The following is a 25,698-nucleotide window of genomic DNA, read 5'->3' as shown; positions in this document are numbered from 1 at the left end:
TACAGGTTCACTGCTATGAAAGCAAGTGTCACTGTTTATATCTACTTCTGAAAACAAATGTAGTGACTTTGCCATAAATGTAAAAAATGCTGGGCTCATGCTTATTGGTTGTAGTCAGAGTTGGCTCATTGCTGAATCAATCATAGCAGGTTCCTTTGACTAATATAGCTAAATATGTATGACTTGCAATTGAAAAATATATATGTGAAAGCATAGAAATGAAATTATTGAAAATAGAAGGGAAGATCAGTTTTGTCCTAGGCTGCTAAACTTTGGCGAGGGAAGCTAACATTTAAATAGTGCTCATTGCATATCTCTAGTTTGGGGAATAATTTTATATTAATTTAACATTTATTTTGCTTTTATATTGCAGCAGTTCCCAGGTAGCTGAGATTGGGGTGCCATTCTGTTAGGTCAGGAGTTGGCAACCTTCGGCACGCAGCCCATCAGGGTAATCTGCTGACGGGCCATGAGACATTTTGTTTACGTTGACCGTCTGCAGGCACGGCCCCCCACAGCACCCAGTGGCTGTGGTTTGCCATTCCCAGCCAATGGGAGCTGCAGGAAGTGGCCGCCAGCACATCCCTGCCGCCCGTGCCTCTTCCTGCAGCTCCCATTGGCTAGGAACAGTGAACCGCGGCCACTGCGAGCTCCTGGGGACCGACCCTGCAGACGGGCAACGTAAAATAAAATGTCTCGTGGCCCGCCAGTGGATTACGCTGCTGGGCTGTGTGCCGAAGGTTGCCAACCCCTGTGCTAGGTCCTGTAAGACAGTTCCTGGTTTGAAGAGTTTACAATGTAAAAAGATAAGGCAGACAAAGACTGGGAGGAGGAACAGAGGCACAGAGTTCATACAGCAAGTCAGTGGCAGAGCTGGGAAAGGAGCCTAGATTTCCTGAGTCTCAGTCCAGTGTCCCATTCACTAGAGCATATTACCTTCTCATTCAAGTGATCTGCTTAAATCAATATCTGTATACTCTAAATCTACCAAGGGAATGTGAGAGCACTACATAGACTAAAACAGAACAAGGTTTCACAGGAGGAAAAAACTCGCCCCAAACACAAGCTACTACTTACCTGTCAACAGAAGGGAAGCTACCCTTCCAGAATGACCAGCATGTTAAATAGTGACAGATACTAACTCACATTCCAACAAGTATGTATGTTGTCAAAGTAAAACACTTCAGCCTTTTTCTCGGTCACCAGACCTGAATATTTTTTAAAATGTTTTTATCATAAAACACAAACAAAGCATCCTACATATTTATACGTTTGACATGTAGGATCAAATTTTCAATAAAGCCCAAACCTGGCCTCCAGTTCTGTGCAGATATTTGAGCCTATGCTCAGAAGTGATGGACTCTATCACTTGCATGGATAGGAGACAGCTTTCTGAACTGTAAATGTGATGGTGCTCAAAAATGAGAATGCAAATTACAAATCATAAACAATTTGTATGTGTGGTATGCCTGCATATCAATGGAGATCAGGTTTTGAAAATTTGTACCGTATGTCAAATACATAGACATTTTTGATGTTTAATTCCTCATTCTTTCCAAGCAAAGAATTAATATCACAACCTACGTGATAAACCAAAATCACTGACCTTGATTTTCAAAAGTGCTAAGCACCCAACAGATCCCGACTGGTGAAAATCCTAGGAGAGGGAAGAATGAGCTACGGGTGCTTTTAGGCACTGTCCAGTGTTAATTGTAAAAACATACTATATTCACATCTTTTTTCCTCTTCCAAAAAGGAAAGAGGATTCAATCAAATCCACTTAAGGCTTTTAGGTTTCTTTGTACACTTACACATGGAAATATGCTGGGTGTAACAGGTTTCTAACAAAAAGAACGAGGAGTACTTGTGGCACCATAGAGACTAACAAATTTATTTGGGCATAAGCTTTCATGGGCTAAAACCCACTTCATCAGATGCATGCAGTGGAAAATACAATAGGAGGAGATATATATATACACACAGAGAACATGAAAAAATTGGGGTTGCCATACCAACTCTAATGAGACTAATCAACTAAGGTGGGCTATTATTGGCAGGAGAAAAAAAACTTTTGTAATGATAATCAGGATGGCCCATTTCAAACAGTTGACAAGAAGGTGTGAGTAACAGTAGGGGAAAAATTAGCATGGGGAAATAGTTTTTAGTTTGTGTCAATATTCATCCACTCCCAGTCTTTATTCAAGCCTAAGTTAATTGTGTCCAGTTTGCAAATTAATTCCAGTTCTGCAGTTTCTCGTTGGAGTCTGGTTTTGAAGTTTTTTTGTTGAAGAATTGCCACTTTTAGGTCTGTAATCGAGTGTCCAAGGAGGTTGAAGTGTTCTCCGACTGGTTTTTGAATGTTATAATTCTTGACGTCTGATTTGTGTCCATTTATTCTTTTGAGTAGAGACTGTCCGGTTTGGCCAATGTACATAGCAGAGGGGCATTGGTGGCACATGATGGTATATATCACACTGGTAGAACTGCAGGTGAACGAGCCCCTGGTGGTGTGACTGATTTGATTAGGTCCTATGATGGTGTCCCTTGAATAGATATGTGGACAGAGTTGGCAACGGGCTTTGTTGCAAGGATAGGTTCCTGGGTTAGTGTTTTTGTTGTGCTCTATGGTGTGTGGTTGCTGGTGAGTATTTGCTTCAGGTAGGGGGGCTTGCTGTAAGCGAGGACTGGTCTGTCTCCCAAGATCTGTGAGAGTGAGGGATCATCCTTCAGGGTAGGTTGTAGATCCTTGATGATGCGCTGGAGAGGTTTTAGTTGGGGGCTGAAGGTGACGGCTCGTGGTATTCTGTTACTTTCTTTGTTGGGCCTGTCCTGTAGTAGGTGACTTCTGGGTACTCTTCTGGCTCTGTCAATCCGTTTCTTCACTTCAGGAGGTGGATATTGTAGTTTTAAGAATGCTTGATAGAGATCTTGTAGGTGTTTGTCTCTGTCTGAGGGATTGGAGCAAATGCGGTTGTATCGTAGAGCTTGGCTGTAGACAATGGATCGTGTGATGTGGTCTGGATGAAAGCTGGAGGCATGTAGGTAAGTATAGCAGTCAGTAGGTTTCCGGTATAGGCTGGTGTTTATGTGACCATCGCTTATTAGCACTGTAGTGTCCAGGAAGTGGATCTCTTGTGTGGACTGGTGCAGGCTGAGGTTGATGGTGGGATGGAAATTGTTGAAATCATGGTGGAATTCCTCAAGGGCTTCTTTTCCATGGGTCCAGATGATGAAGATGTCATCAATGTAGCGCAAGTAGAGTAGGGGCATTAGGGGACGAGAGCTGAGGAAGCGTTGTTCTAAGTCAGCCATAAAAATGTTGGCATACTGTGGGGCCATGCGCGTACCCATAGCAGTGCCACTGTCTTGAAGGTATACATTGTCCCCAAATGTGAAATAGTTATGGGTAAGGAGAAAGTCACAAAGTTCAGCCACCAGGTTTGTAGCTGGTTACTGCAGCACACATGATTAAACACAGCAAATATTTTCCTTTAAAAGTCATATCAAGCTAGTTTGCCCATGCACTTCTACCAACTGCTTGTGAATGCTTGGAAAATCTAGGCAGCTATCTCATCCAGCCTTAGCCAATAGGTGTTGGCCCAGAGAACAGTGTTTTTTTGTTTTTGTTGGGTTTTTTTTTTTCAAAAGAGGACCCTTCCCCTGGCCATTAAGTATTCTGGGTTGTTTTGCATTGATTCTCAAATGCATCAGCTGTGCTGTACATTGTTGACACTTTTAACATGACAATTTATTGTTGTTTTTGTGCTTGATCACTTAGAAGGCGAAAAATCCAGAAATGCTAGAAAACAGGACAATCTGAAGCGGTATATAAAAAAAGCATGGGTCTCCACATGCAAGGCTTTGTGTTTGATCTATGCATATGCAAGAGTCTGGACCAAAACCCAGTCCGACCTACTAGTGGAATATTATTGTGGCAGTAGCAACGACCAGCTTTTGAATGGCCAGTTCCATTTTAAACTTCACACAGAGGAAGGTAGCCCAAAGATTAATGGCACAGGACCACTCATTTGGCAGTGTCAGTCCAAGAACTACAATGGCTTGTGAAGGCTCACTACTAACATGGAATACCACTTTGTGGCTCCTACATTTAGCATTTGAAAGTCCATGCTAGAACATAAGTACAGTTTGTCTAGTGGTACTGAAAATTGTACTGCACGTTGTGATCATGGGTGCTGACTCTACGAGTGCTCCGGGGCTGGAGCACCCAGGGGGAAAAAAGGGTGGGTGCTGTGCACCCACCGGCAGCCCCTCCTATCAACTCCCCCTAGCCCCCTAGTGCATCCTGCCTGCCTGCAGGCCCAGCTGATCAGCGCCTCCCCCTTCCTCCCAGTGCCTCCCGGCCGCCACAATCAGCTGTTTCATGGCATGCAGGAGGCTCTGGGGTGTAAGGGGGAAGGAGTGAGGGCGTGGCACACTCGGGGAAGGGAGCAGAATGGAGCAGGAACATGTGGGACAGGAATGGAGTGGGGTTGGGAAGAGGCAGGGCAGGGGGGAAGAGGCGGGTGAGGGTGGGGCTTTGGGGGAAGGGGTGGAATGGGGGCAGGGTCCTGGGGCAGAGCCGGGGATCGAGCACGCCCCAGCTCATTGGAAAGTCGGCGCCTGTGGTTGTCATTACCATTAGGAAAACCTTCAGCTTTCCCTATCACCCCACCACCTTCATGATCCTCTCCTTCATTGGCAGGTGGTCTTGCAGCTATGTCTCCCAGCTTTCTGAAATACTTTCTGCCAGCTAAACATGCTTCACTCTTTTAACTTTTCTTCATAAACAGATTCCTCCAGCTGCATAACAATTTGTTGCTGTTCTCTGGATATCCTCCTGGTAGTCTGTTTTTCTGGTTATAAACTGCCCAGAGCTAAATTCAGTATTCCACATGCGGTGGCTCAGAGCTGCATTAAGATGGGCATGTGACATGACTCTGATTAGTCAGCCTAAAGTTTCACTGACCTTTTTGCTGCCATATTGGATTGCAAAGTCGTGTCTAATTTCTCAATATTTTTATCTCTACGTCTCTTTTAGCATTATTGCTCTCCAGATTTCTACCTCTCTAAATATTTTTTAGTTTTTTTACTCAGATATCATTTTGCCATTTTCCAAGTTGAATCTCATTGCCAGTCCTTGCCTACAGACAGCCCCGCAACCTGAAGCAAATACTCACCAACAACCACATACCACACAACAGAACCACTAACCCAGGAACTTATCCTTGCAACAAAGCCCGTTGCCAATTGTGCCCACATATCTATTCAGGGGACACCATCACAGGGCCTAATAACATCAGCCACACTATCAGAGGCTCGTTCACCTGCACATCCACCAATGTGATTTATGCCATCATGTGCCAGCAATGCCCCTCTGCCATGTACATTGGTCAAACTGGACAGTCTCTACGTAAAAGAATAAATGGACACAAATCAGATGTCAAGAATTATAACATTCATAAACCAGTCGGAGAACACTTCAATCTCTCTGGTCACGCAATCACAGACATGAAGGTCGCTATCTTAAAACAAAAAAACTTCAAATCCAGACTCCAGCGAGAAACTGCTGAATTGGAATTCATTTGCAAATTGGATACTATTAATTTAGGCTTAAATAGAGACTGGGAGTGGCTAAGTCATTATGCAAGGTAGCCTATTTCCTCTTGTTTTTTCCTACCCCCCCCCCCCCAGATGTTCTGGTTTAACTTGGATTTAAACTTGGAGAGTGGTCAGTTTGGATGAGCTATTACCAGCAGGAGAGTGAGTTTGTGTGTGTATGTGTATGGGGGTGGGTTTTTGGAGGGGGGTGAGGGAGTGAGAGAACCTGGATTTGTGCAGGAAATGGCCTAACTTGATTATCATGCACATTGTGTAAAGAGTTGTCACTTTGGATGGGCTATCACCAGCAGGAGAGTGAATTTGTGTGGGGGGTGGAGGGTGAGAAAACCTGGATTTGTGCTGGAAATGGCCTAACCTGATGATTACTTTAGATAAGCTATTACCAGCAGGACAGTGGGGTGGGAGGAGGTATTGTTTCATATTCTCTGTGTATATATAAAGTCTGCTGCAGTTTCCACGGTATGCATCTGATGAAGTGAGCTGTAGCTCACGAAAGCTCATGCTCAAATAAATTGGTTAGTCTCTAAGGTGCCACAAGTACTCCTTTTCTTATTGTTACATTCCGTCCATGTTTCTAATCTAACTCTGCCCCTTTGTATTTTCTCCATCTTCAGTTGTGTGCTCAGCTCCTCCCATTTTAATATATCTGCAGATTTCATTAATGTACCATTTACTCCCTCTTCTAGCTCATTATTGAAGCTATTAAACAGGATTAGAAGTAATTCCAATCTGCATACTGCACTGAACAACTCCCCTCAAAGTTATTGTTTATTATTACTCTTCACTGCAGTCCACATGACTTATCTTCAAACCAATTTGAATTAAGTTTTGAGAACAGGATTTTCAAACACTATTGTGACACTGATGCCAGCTTTTGCCCAGGCTGCAGACGTTAGCTAAGAACTAACAAACTCATAGCTGAAGACCAGACCAGCTCATCTGTATTTTAATTTTGCTTAAAGTAGGTATTAGTCATATAAGAATGTATTTAGTGCTTAGACTCTAGGAAGTGCTTGTAAATTGCTGCATGCATTAAACTCACTTGTAATGTCAGTATTTCATGCAATAAAAAATATATAAGTTTTGCTTTATAACTTTGAAAATGTTTGCTCTGAACTTGTGACCCCAGGCACTGGAATTGTCCCCCTGCCCATTCACAAGGATTATCAAAATCAAAAGGGGCCATCAAGGAACATCACAATACAAAGGATTGATTAATGGCCCTATCACACGTTGTAAATGTTACATGCAAGGAAGCTCATCCTGTGAATTTAAAAGCTTAATGAAGGAAATAAAACAAAGACACAGGAAAACTTTCTATCTCTCTTTGCTGTTTTGAACTCTGATAGGACTAGAGACTGTAAACTGAGGCAGAGATCCCCAGGAGTTAAGCCTGGGTCTGCCCTGAAAGACAACTTTGAATTGACCGATCATTACAACTCTAAAACAAAACAAAACAAAACAGGAGTACTTGTGGCACCTTAGAGACTAACAAATGTATTAGAGCATAAGCTTTCGTGGGCTACAGCCCACTTCATCGGGTGCATTGAATGGAACATATAGTAAGACGATTATATATATACACATACAGAGAAGGTGGAATTTGCCATACAAACTGTAAAAGGCTAATTAATTAAGATGAGCTATTATCAGCAGGAGAAAAAAAACTTTTGTAGTGATAATCAAGATGGCCCATTTAGACAGTTGACAAGAAAGTGTGAGGATACTTAACATGTGGAAATAGATTCAATATGTGTAATGACCCAGCCACTCTGTCACTCTTAGGATTTAGGTAATAACTTATTTGTGTGTATATGTTTGCTTGCTTTAACCTGTAAATAACTTTTTCTTTTTACTAGTTAATACACCTTTCAATGGTTTATTACAGAATTGGCTACAGGTGTTATCTTTGGTGTAAGATCAAGGGTACCGATTTATCTGGGGTAAGTGACTAGTGTCTTGGGACTGGAAACAACCTGAATATTGTGTGATTTTTGGTGTAAGTGACCATTTATCACTAAGTCCAGTTTGTCTGGGTAGCAAGATAGACTAAGGGGACTTCTGAGACTCCATGGTAAGACAAAAAGAAAAGGAGTACTTGTGGCACCTTAGAGACTAACCAATTTATTTGAGCATAAGCTTTCGTGAGCTACAGCTCACTTCATCGGATGCATACTGTGGAAAGTATAGAAGATCTTTTATACACACAAAGCATGAAAAAATGGGTGTTTACCACTACAGAAGGTTTTCTCTCCCCCCACCCCACTCTCCTGCTGGTAATAGCTTATCTAAAGTGATCATTGTAAGGAGCGTGACCCATTTTTTCATGCTTTGTGTGTATAAAAGATCTTCTATACTTTCCACAGTATGCATCCGATGAAGTGAGCTGTAGCTCACAAAAGCTTATGCTCAAATAAATTGGTTAGTCTCTAAGGTGCCACAAGTACTCCTTTTCTTTTTGCGAATACAGACTAACATGGCTGTTACTCTGAAACATGGTAAGACAGGTATAATGATCCAGGAGTGCACATCTGTTACTGGTCTGGTGAAATCTAATTATAGAACACATCACCAGTTTGGGGTGTCTGTCCTGTTTTTGACAGTCTGCCCTGAGGCTGGCACTCGCAGTCGTGGGCCTCTACAGACTGTGTGACAACTATATCAAAAGATTTACTAAAATTCGGATACATGACAGTTTAGTTCCTGCTTGCCATTCATTAATTTATGCAAAAAACAATTGTTTGTCTGGAAGTCCTGAAGATATTTAGTACCTTTATTTTCTCAATATCTGTTCCATTTTTTTACCCGGGATAGTAATTCAACTTGAATGGCAATTTCCACTTTTCAGACAAGCCTCAGGATCTGTGAATGTCCATATTTAGCAGTTTCAGTAATATAGTTTTGCTTCATAAGCAACTCTAGGTCTGTTCTGTCTTTGGACTGGAGAGTTGAGGAGAAGAAACTTGCATTTCCATACCACCATACTGAAGTGTCTGTCGAATTGTGTCATGATGAGAATTAATTTTTTTAAACAACAATAATCTGGGATTAGAAAAGGCAGATCCAATCAGGGATAGTTCATTTTAAGGATACATCTTTGGTTATAATAACCAGTTCAGCCCAACCATACAGACAAAATACCAAAGCAAAACTCTGCTGCCTTCATCACAGAGCTTGTGTACATTTACACAGCTTCAGCTGCACCCATGCAAGCGCACCACTGTAGCACTTGAATGAAGACTCGACCTATGCCAAAGGGAGGACTTCTCCCATTGGTGTAGGTACTCCACCTCCCTGACAGGCGGGAGCTATGTTGACAGGAGAAGCCCTCCTGCTGACATAGCACTATGTACACTGGGATTTAGGTCCGTATAACTCAGAGGTGGGGAAACTATGGCCCATGGGCCGCTTCCGGCTCATGGGGCCATCCTGCCCAGCTCCTGGCCTGGGAGGCTGTCCCCCTGCCCCTGCAGCCACACTGCCGCACAGCGCAATATTCTGGACAGCGGGGCTGCAGAGCCTGGCCTGACCTGCTGCTCTGTGCTGCGCTGCACGGCATGGCTGCCTGTCCTGGTGCAGCCACGCCGCCAGCCACCGGTGCTCCAGGCAGCGTGGTAAGGGGGCAGGGTGTGGGGGAGGAGGGGTTGGATAGAGGACAGGGGAGTTCAGGGGGTGGTCAGGGGCGTGGATAGGGGTCAGGGTGGTCAGAGGGCGGGGAATGGGGGTTGAATGGGGGAAGGGCTTCTGGGGGGGCTGTCACGAAGGAGAGGAGGGGTTGGATGGTGCGGCGGTCAGGGGACAGGGAGCAGGGAGGGTGGATGGGGTAGGAGTCCCGGGGGGGGCCTCAGAGGGCAAGAAGCGGAGGGGTCAGATAGGGGGCCAGGGCTGGGCCATGCCTGGCTGTTTGGGGAGGCACAGCCTCCCCTAACCAGCCCTCCATACAATTTCAGAAACCAGATGCGGCCCTCAGGGCAAAAAGTTTGCCTGCCCCTGGCATAACTGCATTGCTGAGGGCTGTATATTTTCCACACCCCTGAGCAAAGTAGTTATACGGACATAAATTGCAAGTGTAGGCCAAGCCCTAGTGAGATACATACTTACTTGATTGGGTTGGTGACTAGCCCTTGAACCAATTGCTTTCAGGCCTAGTTGACTCAGTAAAAAAAATCCCTATCTGGGTACATCAAAGTAAGGAGAAGCTCAATCTTGTTCTGGGAAAGCCTGGTTCAAGTCCAAGCTGTGGTCTGTGCCACTGCAGGTTTAAAAACAAAAATGAGTCTGATCTGGAACCAATGTGAATTCGGGTCTGGATTTGAATAATTAAATTCAGCTCTGGATTTGTATGAAGCTGCAGACAAAACACTGGAATATTAGATTTCACATTGGATTGGGTTTGCTAGAGTGGGCAAAGAAAAAGCTGGGAGTGAGGCTGGAACAGTTTGCTACTAAATAGCACAGGGGCAAGAAGAGACTGTCTCCAAGCTCTGCATCTTTCTGTCTGACCTAGTCGGTTATCTCATCACCCCACACCCGCTCTGATTGAATAATGATGGCAGCTTTAGTCCACTTCTACCACAACTGTGTCCAGGCCCCTTTTCATCTAGGATATTTTCCTTGAACTGGTTCCCCATATCTCTGCCCTCTGTGGGTTCAGATCCTTCCTTAAGACCCACCTCTTTCACAACACCTACAAGAGTCAATAGTGATTCTTTCTTAAATAACCTATTTTGTATGTTTTACAGAGCTGCACATTCTTACTCCAGTGACAACTGTCTGCCACTCCCATTGTTTAGTTCCCCCCATATTATGTCACATATGAAATTGAACTGTGTGTACTACTGAGCAGGGACTTTGTGCAATTTACAATCTTTGTGAAGCACCTAGTGTAATGTTGACTGTTGTAAAATTATACATAGTTATTCTGATTCATGCACACCCATTAATCAAGATTTAGTATGTCCCAGGGTGAGTTTCATAGTTAACACATAATGCTCACCTTCTTGGATATTGCAAGGTGCTATTTGGTATTAACCGCTGTGAACTTAAATTAACACTTTAACATTTTATTGGTACATTTCTAAGAAGGCTGCTTCCATGGGAAGAGTTGCTAATACATCACATCATTCCCCCCCCCCCCCCATTTATAAAAAATGTGTAAAGGAGAATGGATGTTTGACACTACCATACATCAGCACATGCTTTTGGAACATGTTTGTATGAACTGCCTCATTCCCCTTTAGTTCCTCCATGATTTGAGGACTTCAGTAGCTCAGACGTAGGTGAGAGGTTTATTGCAGGAGTGGGTGGGTGAGATTTGGTGGCCTGCATTGTGTAGGTCAGACTAGATGATCATAATGGTCCCTTCGGACCTTAATATCTATGAAGGGATATTACCTCTAAGGAGTGAGCAAAACTTTGAGAGATATTTGAGGAAATGCACTCCTGTTGTGATGCACTCCTGTTATTTTATATTGCATCAGCACAGTCTGGCTCTATAATGTGCACCTTTGGAATTAATTCAACTGTTCTACAACTTTAAACTGACCTTTTTTCTGATAAAAGTTGCTTGTTTCATTAAAAAAAAGACAACAAAAAACTAGCTTTGGTAAGAGATTGTACATAACTGCATAAATGATTTTCAGGCAATGTCAATTTTTTATCTGACTTACAAGGCCATATAAATTATTATTAATGTGCATGATGCATTGCAGTGGTAGGTGTGTTTGTAACAGATCCCCACCTGGAAAGGTTTATAAATCAAAGGGTACAAGCAAAGGCAAATAATACAACACAAGACAGAAATACAAAGAGTTGAGTGTCATGGCTAGCATCTGAATTTCTCAGGAGGTGTATGTAGCCCATTGGTCCAATAAACGGGGATACTGACCTTAGCATAAATCAATATGTGTTTACTGTAATCCAGAGAGGGAAAACAGCTCTTGCAGTGTCTGAAAAAGAAGTTGCAATAGTGCCATCTAGCGTGCCATGTTTGAAGTTTCACACATATCAGTTAGCTAGGGCCTTTATAGTTTTGAGTGTCTGTTTACAAAGGGCCTCCTCAGACTCTCCTTGACCAGGTGCAGTGAATACCTAACCATAGATAAGTAGAGGAAACATGCAGCAGTCACAAGCTTGAATGTTACAATCCCACACACTGGGGGCAACGGCCCTTACTATGTGCTGTAATGTGACCAAACCAGACCAGATCTGGGCCATGTATGGAGTGGGGATGTGTGGGGGGGGACTCAGTGCCAGAAAAAGAGTGGGATCCAGGTTTGAGTGATTTACAGGAAAGTGGGAGGAGCTTCTGTCTGGGTGGCTCATTACCTTATTCAGAGTAAGTAGCTCTAGGTATGGGTAGTCTGGCAGCTTACATGGGCAGGGAAGGACAGAGGCCTGATCTGGACAGCCCAGTACCTTGCACAGGAAGGAGCTACTTGTACACAAGGCCCTTGTAGCTTGCTGCACTGCTGCCCCTCCCCTTTTAGTGTGCGTGGGAGGCTGAGCTAAGCCTCTGTGTTCAGATCATGAGACATGTAAGATATGGTTGCAACAATTTGTCCTTCAGAGAGTGAAGCTGCTCAGGGTTTATTTTTCTGTGTTTGTGTTTGATACAGAATCTGCTTATCGCAAGTGGAAGAGCAGTCCATCCAGGAAGCACGGTGTCAGCCCCACAGGAGGCCCAGATCCACCAGCCACATGGCTTCAGCTACTACTGCCTCCTTTGCTCCTGCCCCTCGTGGCTGGCACCCAGAAGACATTTCTTTCCCCAGTGGATTTGCTTGGGGTGCTGCTACAGCAGCTTATCAAGTTGAAGGTATCAGATTTCCATATGCCAAAGGAAGGGAGGAGGGCGTTAAATAGTTTTGAAGCAAAGATGGGACCCAAGTCATGAAGTCTGGATCCAAAAGTCTCCAATATTGAGAGGACAGGTGGAGGGGATGGGATTCCATGTTCCGTTTTGGCCCATTGCATAGTTTTTAACTCTTGTGCAACTCCATGTGACATTTCTCACTTAACTGCTCCTTGCCCTGAACAGTTGAGGTGGGAAAACCTATCCCCAAATCCCAGAAACAAGACCAGATGGCAGGTGGGGAAGGTAAGTATGCATCCTTCCTCCTAGTGATCAAGGTGGGAGAAGGAAGCAGGAGCAGGTTACATTCCCACTAGGCCTTCACTCTCGCCTTTCTGTTGGGGTAGACATGAGCAGATTGCTTAGCTTGCAAGGGCCTCCTCATGCCCAAAGAAGTGAGAACAGGTGTTCATGTAAGTTACAATCATAATTAATTCCCCAGAAGCAGGTGTTGGTGGGAGAGGCACAAGTAAGAACCCATCTCCTGGAAGTATGAAGGACAGCAGACTGGGAGGTCCGTGCTAGGCCTTTGGGATCCCTTTCCACAGTGGGCAGGATTTTCCTGTGCTCAGAAGAAGCCCGGCCTACATTTTCTTGGACTTCCATGATAGGGAAACTCACCCACTGGTGCCGAACTTCTTCTGCGACCTGCCTTTAGAAAGCAGAGCTCAGCCATCTTCTGTTTGTGAGCATTCCTTCACATAAACATCCATAGTACCTGTTCAGAGGACTGAAGGACAGTGATCCTCTCTGGTGAATCCCCATGAACAGATGGAGGGTAGCTCACTGACCATTCCAGAGATTGTGAGAGGGGATGGGATAAGGCTCCCAGACCTTCCACATGTGTGTGGGGGTAGCTAGGGCTTGAGAGACCAGAAGGGTAGGGACACCAGACCCAAAGCAGTTGTTGGCTTATGGATGAGGGGGCAATGTAAAGTGGAAGCAAGTATTTGTGGGCTGGCACTATGGGGAAGTTGGGGGCACATGGAATCAGGTGTTAGTGAGAATGATGTGGACAGAGGAGGCTAGGGGAGCAGGTTTGGAGTATATGCGGTGGGTGTTGGAGGCTGTGGGGTTTGGAGGGAGACAGGATCCCTGTAGGAGAGGTAGGTGGAAGGAGACAGTAGAAAGCAGGTTGATGAGAAGATGGCAACACTTCAGGGATTTGGAGGAGCCTCAAGCAAGTGGTCTGACTGGGGCAACTGGAAGAAAGGTCGCAGGGGAACCCTTGAAGACCAGAGAGTGATAATCAAAGCTTGGAGTAATGGAGGGAAGGAGATTGGGGCACTATGACCTCTTTACTCTCTAAAACCGAAGAAATACAATATCAGGTGTAAAACGCCATCCTTGGGGCCTAATTCTAAATCCTTTTCATATCCCTCAAAAGGGGCAAGTCTCAAACCACAGAGGGGGAAACAGCATAAATTCAGCTTTACCTGCAGGTTTGAGGTGGTGGGAAACTCGGGGAAGCCCAGCCTGCTGTCTCTTTCTTACTCATTTTCTCCTGCTGAGGACAGCTTCCATGGGCCCTGGGGAAGAGTGGGAACTACTCCTCTATTCCCCGAGCTGAAATTCACATGGAAGCTTAGTATTATATCACATCCTGCCTTCTGAGTGGCTAGATGAGTATATGGAGCAGCACTAGGTCTGCTGATTCCCTGGGTGGCAACTGGTGCCATGCATGGCATCAGAAACACTTGGTGAATCATGAGCATCAGAGGCACACACACACCGCAGAATTTGACACCCATGGAGGGCCCCATTGACAGGACATTGCTAATTCCTGATTGGTCTGGACATACTTTAATCTTGAAAAGATACAAGAAAGTTGTTGATCAACTAGGTGGAACTCCAGCTAGATGCTGCTACAGAGCCTGCTTCCTTATGCTGGTCCTGATCCCTGACCCCAGCATTTATCTCCTGACTCTGTTACCAAGTTTATGATTTGGCTTTGCCTTCTGCTTTCTTACTCCTGGGTACTTGACTGTAGATTGACAAATGACTCTGATTCCTGATGTGTGGCCCTGTCTTTATCCACTAGACTGGCTTCTTCTTCTTCTAGCATTTGCAGTGCTTGCTGAGCCACCTGGCAGAGGCTTCATCTGCAGAATGAAGGGCCCTAAAGCCACCATGATGTGACAGGTTGGACCCCTTGGGAAGCCACCTGATGTACTGAGATACCACTGAGTCTACCTCTTCTGCCAGCATGGGCCCCCTTTAACTTGTCTTGCTGAGCTAGGCTCTTAAAACTCCTCTAACACACACACAGGCAGGGCCACACCCAGCTGAAGATCAGCTCTGGGAAGACTCAGCTTAAGGACTTGCTCCAGCACTCAGATATCCACCTCCCTTGGAGTGCAGACCCAAAGATATATTATGAAATTCGCCCCCTCCCTCAATGTGGAGGGAAGTGTACACACTTCTTGCCCCCCCAGTTAGAAATTACAGAAACTGGGTTTAATAATAAACAAAACAAATGTTACTAACTATAAAAGGCAGAGTTTAAGTGGTAAAAGGGGTAACAAACAGAACAAAGCAGATTACTAAGCAAATGAAATCAAACATGCAAACTAAGCTAATTTCACTAAAGAAATTGGTTATAAATAGTATTTCTCACCCTAGATATTGTTGCAGGCAGTTTGCAAAGTTTCTGTGGTTCAGAGTTCCAGTTATATTCCGTTTCAGACTGGACCCCTGTCTCATCTGGCACCCCTCCTTGCCTTCCCCTTTGCAGTCTTTCTTCTTGGGCAGACAGACCATGGAGAGGAGGAGTCCTGTTTGCCTTCCTCCCCACCCTGAAATAGGATTTACATAAGGCGGGAATCCTTTGTTTTCCAAACTTGACCCCCCTTCCCCTAGAGTGGAAAGTTACAAGAAGTCCCAGATAACGTTTTAGTATCAGGTGACAAGACCACCTGACTCTGTAGGTGACCATGTAGCCATTCTTCATAGGCTGATCCACATGTTCACAGGAAGACTAAGCTCTTTTACAGTCCATTGTCCTTGTTGATGGGCCATCCAGCTTGTCTGGCTTTTCCATTTTTGTACCTGAAGTGTTAGCAGTGGGCATCACCCACAGTAGCATATTGAAATACATAGTCTATATTCCTAAATTCAGATACAGAAATAATACAGGCATACAAATTGGATAATCTCATCCAGTAAAATTATAATCTTTCCAATGATCTCTCACAGGAGCCATCTTGCATGAAGTATATCTGTTATGTCATATTCACATCATAGGCATATTTTCATAAAGAATATGGAATGACACGTCACACATGAAATTTAGTCAGTTCACGCTCATCAACAACATGCTCCATAGACTAATGAAGGCCACACTGACAAAGTGGGTCATTGCACATACCCCAGGTGTAGATGTTGGCTGCGAATATTCCTTCACCAGTTCAGAACCTGTCCTGTGGCGGGTCAAATCCCAGTTGTCGAATGGTCAGATCAGCAACAAGGAAACCATTCCAAACTCCTTCAGCTGACCACTCACTGCGCCATAGGGTTGCTGTTGACAGATTCTGATCTGGCAGTTGAGACAACAATGGACACCTCAACTTAAGTTGGCCTCTGCGGTGACTAAAAATGTCTGTGTACAGTTGGAGCCCTGGGTTGGCACGTAGCTTCTCCACCAGTCTGGCTATAGACTCTCTGTGATGAATGTGTGGAGGGGCTATATTGCTCAGAACTGGTAGCCATGGAATACAAGTGGGGTGCACGGTGCCTGTGATGGTATGCATGGTCGAGTTCAATTTGACATTAACCAATTTAGTGTGAGGCCAACAACACCACACAGTATTCTGCTGAGAAATAGCACAGTGCCAGAGCCGATGTGTGAAGTGTCTGTGTGCCTGTGTCCCATGTCAAACTGGTTAATTTGCTGATTCGATTATTCTCAGTCCTGATTTTGGCAGCAGTATTTTTTAGATGGTCATGAAAAGTCAAAGTGCAGTCCAATGTGACACCAAGGTAGACAGGTTTTGCCTCATGTTTCAGTTGTTTGCCCTTAAGAAAGATGTCTAACTCACCATTAGTGCTTGCATTGTGGAGTTGGAAGATGCTCAAAACTGTCATGGTCGTACTTGGTTGGAGGCACCAACTGCTCCAGTAGGCTGCCATCTTGGCTAAGTCGGTGTTCAAGATGTTCTCCAATTTGGTGAAGGAGAATGACTGTGTCGCACAGCAGATGTGATCTGCAAAGATAAACTCGTATGACTGAGTCAGTGGCAGGTCATTTGTGTACAGACTGAAAAGGGTGGGATCAAGCTCAAAGCATCGGGGTAAACCACTGGATTATCTTCTCCATGCATTTGTTCTGTCTCCCATATGTACCGGAAAATGACTGTCATGAAGTAGAAGTTCAACAATGTCCACCACCCATTCTGGAAGAACTCTTAATAGTTTTACCAGAAGTCCAGTGTGACATACTGTATCGTAGACCGCTGTCAGGCCCAAGAAAACAGCTCCTGTCTTCAAGTTCTGTTGAAACCCATTTTCTGTATATGTAGCGAGGCCCAGGATTTGGTCACATATGCTTTGACTCTTCTGGAAGCCAGCTTGGTTGAAGCTGAGAGTTATCTCCACCTCTGGAGACATACGCTGGAGGACAAGCTGCTCCAGGACTTTAAAGATGACAGATAGCAGAAAGATTGGTTGGTAGCTTGCCGCATTGTGTGGGTCCTTTTCGGGTTTTAGAAAAGTGATCACTTTGGACATCCTCCAGATCCAGGCTGGCTGCCCATGACCCAGTCTTGACAATGAGCAACTTTAATGTTCCCAGGGTTTTATTAAAAAAAATTTTTTTTAAAATCTATAATGTGAAAATATTCAGCTAGACACTATTGGAAATACCCTATCCCCACAAAACCGAGGAGGTCCATAGAGGTTAACTCACTCTTCAAAGCCTAGGAGCTATACAGCTTTTACCTGACAAGGCAGTGTGACTGAGTCGAGAGTTGTGGAGCCCAACTCAACTGTTGCACATATCACAAGTTGCACAGTGAATGAGGCAAGGTCTCAGAGTGTACTTTATTTTTCACTATCAGCTATGTATTTATGCACAGTTCAGCCTACTTCACTCAATATATTTCAAAGTGCTAAAAAAATCACACCAATTGTACTCTGCATGCTCAAAGTGCAGCTTTCAAAGCTGCATGACTCAGTCAAATCAAAATCAATTTTCACCAGAACACTCCAAGGCACTTCTCCTTACTGAGGGCCATTTCTATGCTAAATTTCAACTCTCTACTAGAGCTCTTTAAAAAAAGAGAAAGAGAAAAATTGCAAGAATTTTTAGTAATGGTAAAAACATATTTTCTTCACTCACTCTGTATGAGCAAGCTGAGCTATACTAAGCAAATATTCACCTTTGGCTGGAGACCAAGTCTAGAAAACTTCAACCCAAAAGGTGAGGGTTCTGGAAAGGTACAACTGAGTGCAAAGAGATTAGTTTGGAAAAGCAAATAAAACCTTAAAAATAGTGGGCACTGCTATTCCTGCTGTAACTTAATTTTTAAAGGAGAACTACTCCAATGCATTCCATTTTAATAATTGTAAAGACTGAGGTATGTGCATTGAAATATAAATGGTCTATAATCATTATTTTAAATATCTGAGGGCATATAAATATAGTCTAGAGTGATTTGGCCAATCAGCTGTGTGTACAATAGCTGAAATGTATGACCAGATCCTGACCTTTGCTCTTCTTCAGTCCTGAAGCTGGTCTGGAGGCCAGTTTAGCTCCAATGTATCTTATAGCGGCCTCAAACAGCTACTTTGCATCAGCCACTCTGGGGTGCTAACACTGGCTGAGAACCACCAAGGTGCTTCTGTCCTATCCCATCCAATCCCTGGCACTCTCCCCACTTGCTGAGTAGACTGGATAAAGAAGGTGGAAGAGTTTGTGCCAGTTGGGAATTCCTACATGCCTGGGGAATTCTTAGCTGCCCAAGAAGAGCACTGCAAAGGGGCCATGTTATGACCCAGAACTGGGCATCTTGTATCTAGTTTTGGGCGAACAGAATCTGCCTTTTAAATACTCTAAAACCCTTAGATAATACAAAATAATTACTCTTTACTTTACTTTGAGTGTTTTCCTGGGAGAATAATTTGAATCTTTACTTAACATGCAACTACTAAAGTCAAATACTACCCGTGGAAAACTTTCAGCACTGTATATATCTGAGAATACTGCAGCACTGTGTTGTGGGAAAACTTGAACCTTAAGGGACACTCAGAGTTGTTAGATCTAAAAATGGACCTAGTTTGAAGGCTGTCCCAAAGAAGAGCTCAATTTACTGAATAACCTTAGGTAGCTGTATTGGTGCTTGTGTACTGTTACAAAATTCTGTAAAGAATATGAAATATGACAATGATCTTTCAGAAACTAGGCTATCGAAATGATATTACAGATTCTAGTAACGCTTTAAATTAAGTGTCTGCAATATGCTTAACCTTGCATTAAACTTAAATTTAACAAGACAGATGTGCATTAAGTACTGAATATACTTTAGGGAGCAATCTCACATTGGCAGGGGATGGACTGGATGACCTCCTAATAGGGCTCTTCCATCTCTAATTTCTATGATACTAATTGATTATTAAAACACTTTTACTGAGGATTGATATGTAGCTATTATATAGGTATTAATCTTACAGCCAACTGATATTTAATTTATACATGATTTTAACCTACAATGTCATTTTAGTTTTTAGACAGTAACCCAGGAAACATGCATTAACTGGAGCTTTGAAAAATTTTGCTTGTAAAGGAAACTGGAGAATTTTGGCATATTCTGAGTTTTGTGATTTAACTGTACTTTGCAGGGATGGGGATTTCTAGGGCTTTTCACATTAAACATTTGCACATATTACAACATGGTTTTGCAAAGACTGCAATGATTGTCATAAAGAAATCTGCATTTACTCAGTTTATACACTGTGGTATCTCAGATCTCAATACTAAATACTGAATACTAAATACTCAGGGCTAAATACTGAATTTTTAATGGTGATTTCTCTACCTCAGTTTTCAAAAACACTACACAATATCCCAGCATAATCAGAATGCAGAAAATGGTGCAGAGATTGTGACCGTGTAGTGTAAAATTTAATTTAGTGGAAATCTTTGCAGTTTTTCCATGAACGTTTGTCTAAGCAAAAGGCAGAAGTTTCACAGAGCTTTGTTATTAATTCATATTATACATGCCTAGGGCCATGGCTCATAATGGCATTCCTTTCTTCTTAACAGACTGTCAGGACTTTCAAAGGACATCCAGAAAGCCATAAGTGCCTATTTGTTGGATGTATTTTTCATATCCTAAAGGCTTTCTTTGATATGGACAGACCCTTTACGTTCATGGGTGAAAGTTGCATTAGCAAATACTTTTTGTTAATATCTCAGAAGATTCACAAGCATCTGATCTTTGGCTAACAATAATATGCAGTGTGTCAGAACCTCTGTACGTGCTGTTTGAAACAGATTTTTCAAATAGTGAGCAGTGACAAAACCATGAATAAACGCAGAACTTAATACAAATGTTCTATAGCTTGAAAAAAATCTATTCATTTTAAGTGAAAGAACTAGAGAAAGCCCTGTTTGATTTACTTACAAGGTACTGAGATTCTTGTGTCCACTTTATGTGATAAATATTTACATTCAACATATGTCTTTTGATGTCAAAAGTCTAATGATTCAGTTTTGTTTTTTAATCAGGAGGCTGGAATGCAGATGGAAAGGGCCCTAATGTTTGGGACACATTCACCCATCAGGGAGGAGATCGAGTTTTCAAGAACCAGACTGGTGATGTAGCTTGTGGCAGCTACACTCTGTGGGAGGAAGATTTGAAATGTATCAAACAGCTTGGATTGACTCATTATCGCTTTTCTCTTTCCTGGTCACGTCTGTTACCTGATGGGACGACAGGTTTCATCAACCAGAAAGGCAATTGTTTCTTAAAAATAGAAGGTTGCAGCTTTAATTCAAGGTTATTGCTGCAGTCTGGCATAATTAATCCAGTATGCTATTCTGCAGTGTAGCTTTGAAATTGCAAGTTTTTTTCAGAGTAATTATGGGATGATTTTTTATAGGTTTGCAACAACTTCCTAATTAATACTCTAGATCCCCTTGGATATCATGATCTTTTGGGATGGGATGAGTATTATGTTCCCTACCAGGTATTTTTTGCCTGTTCTAAATTTTTTAAAAAGTGATGATAAATTGTTCTATTTCATGGGATTGTGCAAAGTTACAATGAACCTCTGCAGAACTTGCGAAGCAAATAAGAGGAAAGCATATAAACAAATCAATCAATCCATCCCATATTTGACAGTATTGGCAAATGCATGTGGATAGTGTATCAACATAATCTACTGACATTCTGAATTGCACACTGAATAGCATACATTGTCTAAGTGGGACAGACTTTTCTGCAGGTACTCAAGCAATATACTCCTTGGCTGGCCAATGAGAGGGGATCTCACAGTTCATTTGTTTTCCACTAGTGGCTTTAGGTTCATTCCAGACTGGGTAGGCATTGTGCTAGGTGCTGTACAAACACGAGAAAAAAAAAAGAGACTACAAAGAGCTCCAAGGAGACTATATAGTGTAAGATCGCAAGACAGGAATAGGGTGGGAGAAGAGAGCTGCAATGTATGCAAAGAATTGACAGTTGGCAAATATGTTGGTTCCACATTTGTTCTGCTTTTTCACTTCAGAGAGAATTGGCAAGAGGAAAGGGTCTTGGCTGAGCTAATAAGCAAAGGAAGGGAAAGGCAATATTGAGTGCAGAGGAAAGGGAAACAGAGTGAGGAGGATTGGAGGAGAATGTGAAGACTAGGGGGAGTGAAACTGCATCAGGAACAGAGTAAGAGGAGGGGTTGGAACAAACAGCCAGCAGCAGAAGGAAAATGTCCCTAACAAAACAAAAAGGAAATAGAATTGGATGGTAGCTGTGTCTGAAGAGTTCCTCACCCTTTCCTTGTTGCTACCTGGACTACTCCTTCTGGGGAGATGTCAATCTTTGAGCTCTTGGGCAGTCTTCACCCTGGGTGTTCTTTCCTCCCCCCCATTCAAGAAAGGGAAGGGCTGGAAAGAGAATGAGGGGGAAGATTTATTAGCAAATTCCCCACTCCAGGGCTGTGCAGATCCATACACACAGAACCAATAAGGTTGTGCTAAGAGTGTTCAGGTTTCAGAATTTGGGTTGCCCGTGCAGACCTCTATTCACCTCCTGCATTCTGCAGATCACAGCTTCTGCCATAAGGAGATGGTGGATATGCAGATGCCATGAGAGTGGGTTGATCCATAGACAGCAGACCATCCAGCCATATCCTTCTGAACAGCATGGGTGCAGGAGTGACTCCAGCCTTCCGAGGAAAGACCATATCTTTGAGGTGTTCTAATAAGGACCAATTTGGCAGCAGGAGGTGGGGAGGAAAATGCACGTCATGTCACCAGCTGAATGGGAAAGGGATGGGAAGATTCCATCCCACCATCACCAGAATTTCTAAGCATTAAGGCTATGCCCCGGGGCAGGATTTGCCCTTTAGTTTGGATGCTTTTTGTGGCAAATGAAAATTAAATTTGGCTGAGTATCCTTAGTTTTATTTCTGAGGAACACAATTTCTTTCAGATAGCACCACAGGTGCTATTCATATGCCACAGAGCTGCCTGTTGAACAGGCTTTGTTATTTAGAAGAGAGGGTAGGAGATAGTGAACAGCCATAGAGTTGGTAAGAAAAAAAGCTAACAACATTTTGACCAAACTCAACTAAATATCATTTTTGAAAATGTTCACTTGATCCCTCTTTTAAACAGCTGCCTGGTTAATTTTATGAACTTTACATTTAGCGAAAGGGCATTGGAAGGGTGTTTCATTAGGCAGGAGCTCACTTGTCCTGTGCAGTGATCTGTTGAAGCAATTGTAGCTGCATATCATGGAAAGGCCACTATCTTCTGTATAAACATTTCTACAAAGAATTAAGAAGAATTAGAAACCTTAAAGCAATGTCCTTTCAAATAAAAACCATTCACGTGAACTGATTCACTACCAATTTCACACCTAAAACACGGGACATTTGGAAAAAGCTTTAACATTTGTTTTCCAGGTGTAAGGGGGTTTTCTTCTAAAGTAGCAATGTTGTAGGGGTTTTACTCCTATAAAATGTCAAGTTTAAACCTACTGTGAGTTAATTTTTTGTTTTTTATGTAGTGGCTAGTTTTTGTTTTGTTTTCAATTCTCTATGCCCTGTGTGCCCCAAGGAGGATTGTGTATTAGCTGCAGAATGGCAGATTGCAGTGAGGAGGGAGCCAGAACTTGCAGACAGCATGTGTGATTTATTGGACCCAGCACATAATTCTCTTCTCTGCCTGACTTCAACTTTAGGGTAGGACCAGGAGAGAGGGAGGCAGAAAAGAAGAGAGAAATGGGTCCTGTATCCCTGGCAGAATGAGTACCACCCTCAACCTCAGAATCACATGGCAATCCACACTGACTCACTCTGACTCTCCTCCAGGGCTTACCCTATCCCTTTTCCATCCAGCTGTGATATGAAGTGCATTTTCCTCTCCACCTCCTGCTGCCAATTGGGCCTTACTAGAACACCCCAGCGAGATGGTCTCCCCTCAGAACACAGACACACACATTGCCAGAACTCTATATGCTGCCCTTCTGTGCTCTTTTAACTGATCCATAGGGGTACCAACATAAAAATGGCGTCATCCCAGTTTTAGCATTATCAGGTCACCAGACGATGCTGATGATTTCCAGTGATATAGCTGCATTTCTCTTTCCAGATCACACAAGATTATAAGCCTTTTTCAATAATTAATTGAAATCTGGAAAATGGATATTTGATCGCTTTTAAATTTCCCAAATTCTACTGAGTAATCTGTAACATTACACTGGCCACCTCTTATCAGCGTTGTCAAGGTTCCTTCCGCACTCTGAACTCTAGGGTACAGATGTGGGGACCTGCATGAAAACCTCCTAAGCTTATTTTTACCAGCCTAGGTTAAACTTCCCCAAGGTACAAACTATTTTACCTTTTGCCCTTGGACTTTATCGCTGCCACCACCAAACGTCTAACAGATATATAACCGGGAAAGAGCCCGTTTGGAAACGTCTTTCCCCCCAAAATCCTTCCAAACCCTACACCCCCTTTCCTGGGGAAGGTTTGATAAAAATCCTCACCAATTTGCATAGGTGAACACAGACCCAAACCCTTGGATCTTAAGAACAATGAAAAAGCAATCAGATTCTTAAAAGAAGAATTTTAATAGAAGAAAAAGTAAAAGGATCACCTCTGTATCCTAGCTTCTTAACCCTTTACAGGTGAAAGGGCTTTTCCTCTGTCCAGGAGGGATTTTAAAGGTGTTTACCCTTCCTTTTATATTTATGACAAGTGTCTAGGGAGTTTTCCTGCCCATGTTAAAAAAGAGGATGCTGAACCAGCAAAGGGCCCTTCTGTTTTGCCAGCTAAGGGCTAGATGGAGAAAACTCTTACTGCCACCAGAAAGAGTTACCCACATGAATAGCCACGTTGAAGGCATGGGAGCCCCTGTCCACCAAGGGGAGTAAAGGATTCACAATCTGGCCCTAATTGATTGTAAATTTGAACTTTGAAATTAAATTTTTCAAGAATTAAAAGGAACATTTTGATGAATTCTGCCCCCAGACAGACACATGCATCTCCCCATATTCTTGTGGGGTTGCAGTTAGAGAGGAAACTGCCAGGCGTATTGTAAACAAGCCCATCAAATCTTGCTGTGATAGCGGATTTGTAGGCACTGGTCTGCTTGCAAGAAGCTGCACACTAAGTCTGAGGTTCTCAGTTTGTTGCTGCATCAGATGTTGGATTAAAAAACAGTATGAGTAGAATCCTTGAGAAAAGACCAACCATATGGTACAACTGTGAAAGCAAGCTAATTTTAAGGCCTAACATTGACAATTACAATGTAGACCAGGGCATCTGTGTCTGCATTTTTTTAATGTTAGCACACACTGAATCCAAAAACCAGTGCAAAGAATTAGTTAGCATAGGACTAACACATTCACTCACTAATACAGGTGGCTTGTTTGTGATTCATTAACATATTTTGTTACTATATTCAAAATAAAACTCTATGAAGTCTCCAAATCATATACTCAGCTAATATATGCAACCTTATTGTTGTCCGCTCCTTTCTTCCATGTGTTCAAGTCTTCAAACTGTCAAGTCTTGTCCCAGGGCCTAAGTCCCATTTTCAAAAGAGATTTAGGAGCTTATGTCTTAATGACTCACAAGTGCATAAATCACTTTTGAAAATGGGGCCTGGGTTCCTAAGTCACTAAGGCAATTTTCAAAAGTGAATCCAAGTCTCTGAGGCAAGCTCTACCTTTTGTCTGTATGGCACCTGCATAAAGCACTCTCTGTCCTGTCTGGACCCTTTGAATTTAACTGTACTATAAATAATAATTCAAAGTTAATATTATTAGTAAGAATGCAATTGGAAAAATCCAAAGTCAGATGGTTTTTGTGAAGGAGCAAGCTAACTGTTAGCCCACGTCTGAAAAAGTAACACCATATTTTACATATGATGCAAGACCCATCATTCTAAGGAGGCTTGAAAAAAATCTATTTCCTTTTATTTATTTATATTTAAACAAAACTAAAAAAAATGCCCATACAAAAGCACCAAGTGCTCAGGCAGCAACTTTAATTTACAATGACCACCCAGCTGCATAAAAATAATCATACAGGAGACACGTTAACTTAGCCAGCTGATAAAGCCCAGTAACTGAATATCCCCATTCGCCCTCCAGGAATATCCTCTCAAGCTTTGCCCCCCAAAGCCTATCAAATAAATGGCTTTTGTTGCTTTCCCAGGTGATCAAGTTCAGGCTATTTCAGACCAAAGTGGTGGGGGAAAGTTTCAGAGTGCCAGGATCCTCATGGCGAATGACCAACTGTCTGTCCCCTCTCTTTTATAACCAGAGGGATCTAGCTTGAGTGCCTCTGCTGTCTGCAACTGTGGCAATGTCACAAGGAGGGAGTTAGTCTCTCAGGTGGGCTTGTCCCAAGACACTTAAGTATTGTAGCTCAAGACCAACACCATCTAGAGACCAATAGCAACCAATGAAGAGCCCCAAATGTCAGATAGACCTGACAAGATGCCCAAGCTGGAGAGGGAACTGCTGCATGCTGCCCCAGCTTCAGCCTCCAGATACTTCTAAATT

The 25,698-nt window shown here is 43.0% G+C and overlaps 1 protein-coding gene across 3 annotated transcripts in view; it reads left to right on the top strand.

Moving 5' to 3' along the window:
• LOC144264241 (cytosolic beta-glucosidase-like) overlaps positions 1-25,698 on the top strand; it is a 91,797-nt gene that overhangs the window by 30,294 nt on the left and 35,805 nt on the right. For 2 of the 3 annotated variants that reach the window (XM_077815800.1, XM_077815802.1), the window contains exons 2-4: positions 7,508-7,562; positions 12,237-12,436; positions 20,196-20,423. In XM_077815800.1, coding sequence (XP_077671926.1) covers positions 12,319-12,436; positions 20,196-20,423 — 346 coding nt within the window. In that variant the 5' untranslated portion in view covers positions 7,508-7,562; positions 12,237-12,318. The remainder of the gene's footprint in view (positions 1-7,507; positions 7,563-12,236; positions 12,437-20,195; positions 20,424-25,698) is intronic. The other variant, XM_077815801.1, reaches the window with a different exon arrangement.

This window comes from Eretmochelys imbricata, chromosome 4 (genome assembly GCF_965152235.1).
Source record: "Eretmochelys imbricata isolate rEreImb1 chromosome 4, rEreImb1.hap1, whole genome shotgun sequence".
NCBI classification, from domain to species: Eukaryota; Metazoa; Chordata; order Testudines; family Cheloniidae; genus Eretmochelys; species Eretmochelys imbricata.
Note: the sequence above shows the minus strand (reverse complement) of the source record. Positions and strands in the feature narration are given on the sequence as shown.